Source organism: Marmota flaviventris, chromosome 1, assembly GCF_047511675.1.
Source record: "Marmota flaviventris isolate mMarFla1 chromosome 1, mMarFla1.hap1, whole genome shotgun sequence".
Taxonomy (NCBI): domain Eukaryota; kingdom Metazoa; phylum Chordata; class Mammalia; order Rodentia; family Sciuridae; genus Marmota; species Marmota flaviventris.
The window spans coordinates 54,872,456-54,882,115 of record NC_092498.1 but is presented as its reverse complement, the minus strand read 5'-3'; the positions used below and the strand labels follow the sequence as shown (position 1 = coordinate 54,882,115).

At 52.2% G+C, this 9,660-nt stretch overlaps 2 protein-coding genes across 2 annotated transcripts; both read right to left on the bottom strand.

Moving 5' to 3' along the window:
* Positions 1-1,158: 1,158 nt before the first annotated feature.
* Spmip1 (sperm microtubule inner protein 1) lies at positions 1,159-3,519 on the bottom strand. Its single transcript, XM_027926271.2, has 2 exons — positions 2,667-3,519; positions 1,159-1,275 (listed from the first exon to the last, which is right to left on the bottom strand). Exons 1-2 carry the CDS (start codon positions 3,085-3,087, stop codon positions 1,166-1,168), a joined length of 531 nt encoding a protein of 176 aa, XP_027782072.1. The 5' UTR covers positions 3,088-3,519; the 3' UTR covers positions 1,159-1,165.
* Positions 3,520-3,611: 92 nt separating this feature from the next.
* Atp6v1f (ATPase H+ transporting V1 subunit F) lies at positions 3,612-6,350 on the bottom strand. The gene is made up of 2 exons (XM_027926338.2): positions 6,122-6,350; positions 3,612-4,086 (listed from the first exon to the last, which is right to left on the bottom strand). Exons 1-2 carry the CDS (start codon positions 6,277-6,279, stop codon positions 3,885-3,887), a joined length of 360 nt encoding a protein of 119 aa, XP_027782139.1. The 5' UTR covers positions 6,280-6,350; the 3' UTR covers positions 3,612-3,884.
* Positions 6,351-9,660: the final 3,310 nt, after the last annotated feature.

Below are 9,660 nucleotides of genomic sequence, written 5' to 3'. Positions count from 1 at the left end.
AGGCGGATGAGGCCGTGATAAAGCCGGGGGCCGCCCAGGATGGGGCGTGGGCTCCTCTCCTGGCCCCCAGGTCCCTGTCCCGACCACAACTCACAGGCCCAGGAGGTGGGATGCTGGCGGCACTAAGCACCGAGGGCTGTGGGCAGCAGGCTACCCAAGGAGGCGGCCACCGTCCCGCGGAGCAGGAGGTGGGTGAGGTGAAGCTCCCGGGCGCGCTCCGGGAGTTTAGGGGCGTTCCTGGGGAACCCAAAGCTTCGAGGGCTGCGTGGCCTGCGCCCCTGGGCGGGGAAAAGGCACCGGCGGGCGTGAGCGTGGCGCAGCAGGAGATGGCTCTGCAGCGGCTGCTGGAGCTGCACGGCGCGGCCAGGCGGCGACGGCGGCAGGAACGCGAGCAGCAGCGGCTCCGGGTGCGTACCCGCGCGGGGCCGACCTAGTCTCCTGCGGCTGGCGGGCGGGCAGGGCTCGGAGCTGACTGCCGCCTCTCCAGGTCTTGGAACGGCTCCGCATCGCCAGTCACCGCCACTGCCGAGTTCACCCTCTGGGGCTCCCTTCCAGCCCGGCTCAGCTCCCACCACAGGCAAGAAGAGCCCGGGGTGAAGGCGGGGGTCCCTCCGGACCTGGCCCCGGGAGGGGCGGGGCGGGGCGGGGCGGGTGTGTGATGCAGTTGCTACCCTGGCCAGTGACGCCGGCTCAACCATCTGCCTACCTAGGAGGACGTGGCCGGGCGGTGGAGCGCCCTGCAGAAGCAGCTAGAACAAGTGCACCTGGAAAGGACCCGGTGGCTGCGGGCGCTCAGGGCCAGGTGAGGGGCGGGCAGGGAGCTTTGTGGGGAGTGATAGCAGTCCCTTTTCCCTGACATCTGGATGACAGACCACTGCCTCCCCAGGAATACCCGGAACTTACAGGAGCTACTGTGGCCCCCTGGCGCTGAGAAGCCTGCACCTGGTGAATAGCGCCCACACTTCCCGATGGGCTCTGGGCATTGCTGGGTCTCTGAAGGGATAATTAAGGAGATAGGAGTTAAGGAAAAGGCAAAGACGTCTACCGCCAGGTCAGAAAGGCCTAGAACACAGCTTCAGGGCCAGGGAGAGCAGACCAGAAACACAACGCAGCTTCGCCCTACCAGGAGGCCTGTTATTTTTTTGTGCCTCCCACAGGCCAAAGGTCAGAGGGCCAGATCCCGGGGATCCAGCATTGAAAAGGCCCCATTCTTCCGGAAGAACGACTCTATGTGGCACATCTTGCAGGAGACCAGTTCTTGCTTTGCTGGGGTACCTTGGGAAAAGATGTCAGAGGCCAGGAATGAGTTCCTGGGGAAGGAACTCAGCACAGAAGCTGTCTGCATAGCACTAGGACTCTGCCTGTGTTGGATCTACTTTTTGTGAATAAATAAAAAGCTTTTGAGGAGTAGCACTTCAGGAAAATACAGGCTGGATCCTGGACATTGCATCAGTGGCAACATGGCTAACCTGACAGCTGTCAGCCATCATCATCCCCTGCTTCAAGATCCCCTGCCAGCCCTGTTTGTCCCAGGATAGACTGCAGAGACAGGGCCTTCCACCTCTGCTCCCCTTCTTCTCTCTTAGGGCCCTAGGGGAAATGTGGGAGCTTTTTGGGTAAACTTTCAACTGTGCTGACCCCCCACCACCCACCTTTCCTTCACAGGCACTCAAACAGCTGGAAAAAGATCCAGGACTAAGTGGATCTACTTTTTGTGAATAAATAAAAAGTGATCTCCCTTGAGAGTAGTGGCTCTCAACACCACCCAGCAAACCAGCAGCACTTTTGGAAAACCAAAACTGAGCCGGGGTTAGGGAGCAGACAGCCTTTCGGCCACACCATTTCCACCTATGCCTGACTCCACCCTCAAGTCAGATTTCAGCAACTCCAGCTCTCCGGGTGACCTCACCCTATCTCTGGGCTTTAAGTTACATTTATATTCCAGTAAGCCCTGAATTTACTTCTCCAACACTGACCTCAATCCTGATGTCCAGACTTTCTCCATCCTGAATGGTACCGCAAGTAACCCATACTTGCGGTACCATTCACAGCACAACATCTTCTCCCTTACATATTTCTCCTTCCAGATATTCCTCCATCCTGATGTCCAGCCTCATTGGCACTTCGAGCCTACCATGGCCAAGCCCGTTGTGTCTTCAGCCCTACCCTTTTCCAATCTGGGTGTTGCCAAGTTTCTCTCTTCCTTTCCCTTCCAGTCAACCCATCCATGTCTCCCTCCCAAACATTCCAAATTGGCTTCAGTTCTACTGCTAATAATCCCTCTATCTGAAGCCATGTCTTGCCTAGATAACTCAAAACAGATGCCTAATTCACCTGCCAGATCCTATAAATTCCCCTGAAAAGCTATTACCTACAAAAAAAAAAAAAAAAAAACATTTTAAAAAGCACGATCTTCTTAAAACCTTCCTCCAATTAGAATAAAATCCGAACCCCTTTCTTGCCACTTGCTCAGCATTGAGGGCTTCAGAAAGGCCTTTCTGGATAATTCAATCTAAAGAAACACATGTCCCCCACCACACCCAAGAACTTTGTCCTCCCTGGACATTTCCTTGTTGTTTGTAGACTGACCCTCCATTACAATGTCTGCTCCCTGGCCCATGGCAAGTGCTCTGTTTGTAATTAATTTCCACAAGGTTGGGGCTCACCCAGCTGCCAGCCATATGTGAAGTTGGTGGTGACCGGGAAGAGATAGCGCTTCTCTGGCACGTCCAGTTTTCGGGTGTTGAGGTAGTGATAGCGCCCCTGGGAGTCATGGGAGATGCCTTCATACAGCAGAGCCCGAGTTGCAGGCAGTACTGGGTACATTTCTGTCTGAAAAGGAGCCTCAGAGACAGGGCTAGGGGGCTTGGCAGGGACTGCTTTGGGGACAGGTGGCGGTGACACTTGGGCCTTGGGTGTCAGGGTGGGCAGTTTGAGGGGCAGGCGGGCTGCAGCCTTAGCCTTCTGCTTGGCCCTCACCAATAACCCATACTTGCGGTACCATTCACAGCGCAACATCTTTTCCCTTAGATATTCCTCCTTCCAGAAGTTTTGCCACACTGTGTCCAAGTTGAGCTGCCGTGCCATGGCGCAAGGGAACGAGCAGTATCAAGGTGCCTGTAGCTAAGGGGTGAACGCAGCAAGCAGAGTTCTTCTGACAGCAGATGGCTCCCTGGGACAGTCACTTGGCAACCAAGCCTCACCTCACACAGGGTAGGGTTCTACTTGCCCTGCCCTCAGTGGACCTCACATGCCTCCCTTCCAGCAACCTGGAAGGTTAAAAACCTTCACCCCAAAACTCCTGTAGGATCAAAACCCAGTCTAGAATTACAGGCTTCCAGGTTTCCTGTGCTTTCTGCTTCTGTCCCTTGGATCAGGCTCCCTCCTCACCCCATGCAGACTGAGGCAGGGGGAACCAGGGACTAGGCTCAGCCATGCCCAGACCCCCTTCCCTGGTCCTCTTTGATCCAGAAAGTTAGTCCTCGTTACAGCCTCCATCCAGGTCCAACTCCTCTGCCTGGCTCTTTGGCAGAACTTTTTCCATCCTTGCCAATCTAATCTCCCCCAGAAGCCTCACCCTACATGTGTTCTTTCCAGCACCCAACCCTATATGAAGAGAAGCAAGAATATTGTTTTAATTTAACATCAATAACGACACCGTGTATCATCAGCACAGGGAAGAAGTAATGGAGAGAGAAGATGGTTGGGCTTCCTGTTCCCTAACCAGCCTGGATTTTAATGGCAGAGCCTACAAATACCTCACCCAGCCTCTCAGTGGAGTGGGAAAGGAGTGTGAATTGAAAACTAGAGGCTTGAAACAAAGGATGGCAAGCCTGGGAGAGGCCTGGCAACAAGCAAGGGGCTAAAGGGCTGGGGCGAGTCCCCTAGCGCAGGTCTTCTGCAGTGAACATGCCCTTGGCCCTGCGCAGGATCGAGTCCTTGGCAGCATCATAGGGGTGCTCCTTGGATGGGATCTCCAGGACAGCTGGAATGGAGCGCTGGTGGGCATCAAGGGCGTGCCGCACCATCTCTGCGATGTACTGGTTGATGAGGATGATGCCAATGTCGTCCCGGTTTAGAAACTGCCTGTGGAGAGAGATGAGATGGGAGTCCAGGGCAGCCCAGGGGGCTGCTGTCTCCCCTACCCAACAGCCCACTCAGGGTTGTGAGGAAATGAAAGTGACCTGGAGGCACAGAGGACAAGAGGGAAAGACTGCTACCCTAAACCCATTCTCAATCCTATCCTTCCTTCAATGAGGCAATTCATTTAAGAGCTCAGGACCATGTTGGTCAGGGTTGGTTTCTACCTCCCTTGCTCAGAGAGAGAACTGGTAATGAAGATTAGGGTGATGCCAGTGTATTCCATATGCCGCCTTTGTATAGGAAAGGGAGAGGATAAGAATATATGTATCTGCATAGAGATTCCAGAAAGATAAAGAAGAAACTAAGTGGTTATCTATAGGGGTGGAGGAGGGAGACAAAGAGATACAAGGACTGTGGTGTGATATTCCTTAATTTAGACATTTTAAATATTATTTTTTTAAAATAGGGCTGATGAGGGCTGGGGATGTAGCTCAGTTGGTAAAGTGCTTGGTCTCATGCACAACGTCCTGGGTTCAAACCCCAGCACCACACCAAAAAAAAAAATAGGGCTGATGAGACCACTGAAGGCCTAAAGTTCCCCACTGATGAGGGTGGGGGATGAGTCAGAGGGAACACTGGCATGAGCCAAGGACACAGATAGGAAACTCAGCAATGAAGGAATCACACTTTCCAAAAATAAAACTTGCCACTGCAGCCCTCCTTTATTGTGATCATCCATCTATTCATTCCCTTTTTATTCATTAAAAACTACTGAGCACCTACACTGGACTAGGCACTGGGGTAGGTTAAACTCCATCTCTGAGATCTCTTATGCCGGAAACATGGGAAATTCTTTTTAGGGGGGTGGTACCAGGGATTGAATGTAGGAGTGCTTAACCACTAACCCACATCCCCAGCCCTTTCAATTTTGAGTCAGGATTTCACTAAGTTGCTGAGGGCCTTGCTAAGTTGCTAAGGCTGACCTAAACTTGAGATCCTCCTGCCTCAGCCTCCCCAGTTGCTGGGATTACAGGTGTAAGCCCCCATACCCAGCTGTAAAACTCTTGAAGTGAAATTTGTCCTCCAATGACAACTTGGGTCACTTTACCAAACTGCTTAGAGATCAGCAGACAGCAGCCACCCAGGTCAGGGCCTATTACACACCAGCCAGCAGGAACCAGTCTCAGCCAGCAGTTCTGGGTTGGGCTGTTTAGGGGAAACAGGTGAGTGGTTTCTTCCTGATTCTGGCACAGAAGGCCTGGAGAAGGGTTGACCAAAAGACTAGGAGGCCAGCTTTCTCAATCCTAACCACCAGGACACCACCTGGATTAAAGGGCATGCCTGCATCCACACTTTGAAGTTGTCATCCTTGACCCAAGGCACAAGTGAGGACTGAAGTATATGGCTAGCAGAATCCAGATGTTCAGCCCACTGTGCTTAGAACAAAGGGAAATTCTAAGGTAGACTGAGGATTGCACAGAGTGTGTACTGGTTTAAGAGAAGCAGAAAGGGCACTGGGTTCCTATTCCAGCTCTGCGGTTCCCTTGGGCATGTGCTTAACTTCTCTAAGCTGCAATTTTCTCATTTACCAGTGGGAATAACCCCTTCCTTACAGGACGATTATGAGCCTCAAAGGGAGATGACTACAAGAAAGCGCAAGCCCACTCCCTAGGCTCACAGCGAGCATACGGTTGAAGCATTGCAAGGCCCTAGGTGAAAGTCTGAGACCCCGGAAGAGGCGCTGAGGCTGGCGGTCGCCACCGGCTGGGCGTCCAGACGTCCAGCTATGGCAGGGGCAGGTCATAAACTGTTCCTCCTCTTTCCTGACACACGGTCATGTGAGGGGGAACTCGGTGACCTGAGAGCCCCGCTCATACCGAGTCCCCAAAGAGGACTTGGGGCGCAGAGGCTTCTGCTCCAGGAGGAGTGACCCACATTCCCAACGGGGTCTGACACCTCGGTCCCCGGCCGCCTCCGCCCTCTCCCAGACCCCGCACCGGCAGCAGACGGGCCCGCTCGGCCTCGCAGGGTACCGTACCGGAAAGTATCTTCAATCTCATTGATGGTTGTATCCTTCTCCACCACCAGGAAATTAGGATGGCGGTTCTTGTTAAGCTCCCCTATGCCGCCCAGTAGGAAGCCAGTCACCGTGTCCTCGTCACCAATCACCGCGATTAATTTCCCTCTCCCCGCCATCCCCACAGGTAGGTAGAGCTCTCCTGGAGCGCCAGAAGTCACGGCAGCCCCGCCCCCGCAGCGCGACGTCGAGCCGGCATCGGCCCCTCCCTTCAGACATGCGCAGTTCGCCCACACCGCCTCCCGGACATGCGCGTTAGCAGCAACAAGCCTCACCCTGAGTACGCCGCCTGCGCTCTACAGAGAGACCCGTACCAGGGGACTACGATTCCCAGAAGGCTGCACGGCACACGGTTCTCGGGTTCCTTCGTTCCTTCCTTTGCTGGTTCAAACCTAACTCTGTTAGACCCCGAGACCCCAGGGAAGAAAAAGCACTGCTTGGTGTCAAGGGCAAGGTCCGCGTCTGGACCGTGTATGCATGTACGTAACAACGACATGGTTAACAATTACTCAATACATACTTGTCAGTTAGTAAAGAAATAAACAAGTGGATGATGATACTGTCCGGTAAGATAGAGAATCAAGAAACAGACAATTACAAAACGTTGTGTTAATTCCTAAAATGTGAGAAGTACATATAAAGCACAGATCCGTGGTAACTAGCCCCCGAGGAGAGATAGCCCTCAAAGGACACTTCCCTAAAAAGCTGAGACCTGAAGGACCAGCAGGGTGAAGGGGGATAGAGGACAAGAGGGTGTTCTAGGCACAAGTACAGCATATGCAAAGGTTTGGTAGCTCTAGAGCAAGAAGGGCATTCAAGAAAAGTTAAAGAATCTAGAAGTTTTCTGAAGATAGTTTCCTGAAGCCACTGAAGAATTTTATGGAAAAGGAGGATATCACGAGACTTATGTTAGAGCTGTGGCTGGAACTGTGCTGTTGTAGAGGCAAGACTACACCAGGAGAAACCAAACTGGGAGAAAGGGTGAGGGAAAGACTAGGAGGCAGCATTCTCAATTCTAGCCACCAGGATACTTCCTGGATTAAAGGGCATGCCTGTACCCACACTTTGAAGATGTCATCCTTGACCCAGGGAAGGAAGTGAGAACTTGAAGTAGAATCCAGATGTTCTGCCCACTGTGCTCAAGACAAAGGGCAATTCTTTGGCTGGAACTCTGGTACTGCAAATGGAGAATGTGGAGAAGTAGGTGGAGTAGAGAGATATTTAAAGCCACAATGGACAAAGTTGGGTTTTGGATTGGATGTTTGGGGAACAAGGTAGAGAGACCCAGGTGACTTCCAGGGTTCTTGCCTGTGCAACTAGGTAGATAGAAACAATATTACTGAGGGAATGAACCTTTGTGAGACTAACAGGGTGGAAGCCTTTTTTTTTTTTTTTTTTTTTTGAGGTGATCTACCACTGATTTACATCCCCAGACATTTGTTTATTATTTATCTATTTATTTATTGAGACAGGATCTTACTAAGTTGCCCAGGCTGGCCTTGAACTTGAGTTTCCCCTGCCTTAGTATCCAGAGTAGCTAGGATTACAGGTGTGCGCTATTTCTGGGATTACAGGTGTGCACCACTGCACCTGATTAGGCCACATTTTTTTCCTCTTTCAACAAACCCCCCTGGTGTTGGGCATGTGGTTTTGTGAGTTTAGGGTACTTGATGTGAATGCACATGAATTCAACTTTCTGCTCTGTTACTTTGAGGTTTGATTTTGGACTCCACTGAAATTCATGGCCTTGGTTTATCCAAATAATAGTAGATCCACTTAGCAGAGCTGTTTGAGGATTAAGTGAGAAGAGGCCCACAAATGCTCAGCACCCAGTGCCCCACTGTGGTTCTGTAAGAGCAGCTGGGCTGGGGATCTATAAATGCATCAACCCTCAGGAGGAGGGCAGCAAACTATCTGGGAAGACCCTCAATTTGGGGTTGTGGGGAAATGGGGAGCAGAGAATGAGGAGGATGTGAAAAAGGTTGTTTGTAAAGCAATTGGACCAGTGCCTTGGCTCTGAACTGGCCCTCAACAAGTGGTTGGATATTTAAAAGAACATATCTGTCTTCAATGGACTTGTCAGGTAAAGGGACAGCTCTGCATTCATCACTATTCACTCTTAATTCAACCATCAGTTATCACACATGTCACAATTAGGGGCTGAAAACCAAAGATTGATAAAACATGATTTCTGTCCTCAGGAGATCCCTGCAGGACTAAGGGGAAGGTGGGAAATCTCAGGGGAGAGCAGGGACATGCAGTGAAGAGAAGCTCTGGAAGAACCTTTTGGGGGGGCTTATTCAGAATGAGGATAGGGAAGGAACCTCCCCTTGGGAATAGTAAGGAAAAGAAGAAACAGGAGTAGAGGCAGACAGGCCACTAAGGGGTAGGGAGGAGGCAGCAGGAGCTAGGGCCACATGGTTGGGTCTTTTCTGGTATCCCCACTACCAGATTCCTGCAGACAGATCTACTGCAGGGGGATCCATTGAATAAAGTATGTCTCTATCCTCTTCTTCCACTGAGTTGCTCATTTATGTATTCATTCACACCTGAATTAGGCTTCTAGGGCCAGGGGTCTCAGGCTGGTAGGGAGACCTGGTCATGGACAGGGTAGTAAATGTAGCCAGAGATGTGACCCTGGGCAGTGTGGAGGCCTGGGGCACTGATCTAGGAACAAGGAGAGGCCCAGGAAAGCTTCCTGTCGGCTAGGAAAATGAGGGTGTAGAGGCAAGGGTGTTTCTGGACAGAGAGACTAGACTGTAGCTGAGGTTCCCAGGAAACTAGAGACCATGAAGCGGGTTGGTGGTGGAGGGTGCAATGGGGGAGTGAGCACTGTGCTGTACTCACATGGCAGGAAGGCTGTCAACTGAATGGACATGGGGGAGGACCTTAGGGGCCTTTGTAGAAGAGGAACCTTTAGCAGCACCTCTCTAGCTGCAGCATGGAGGGTGGCTAGGAGCTGGCCAGGGCCCAGAGACTGATTCAGAGGCTGATGCCAGAGTCAAGGAGGAGGCCTGAACCAGTCAGGGCTGGAGGTGTAGATGCCACAGACCTAGTATGGGCCCAGGACCTGGAGTGAGGGTTCAGGGTTCCCAGGCACCCAGCCTGCCTGCTGTGCAAGGCTTCTTTACTGTTTGACTTAGCGGCCACTGGTCCTAATTTGAATAATACTCACCAGGTTAGGCCTTCCAGTAGCCCTAGGGCAGTCTTTCAGAACCCTGTCCGCTTCCCTCTACCATCCACCAACCTTCCAGCTAGCTGACGATTGAGCCCCACCTCCTCTCTTGTCCTTCAAGCTTCCTGCCAACATCCCAGACCTTCCGCCTGCCCCAGGCCCTTCACCTCGGCCTGGGTCAGTCCTCCTGGGAACAGCCATCCAGCCCCTGCCTCCCTGGGGCCTGATTTAGTGTCAGTGAACTAAGAAACCAGCCTTAAAGAGCACACGCACAAGGAACAGCCATGCCTCTGCGACAGCCGCGCTTTATTTGGAGTTTTCCACC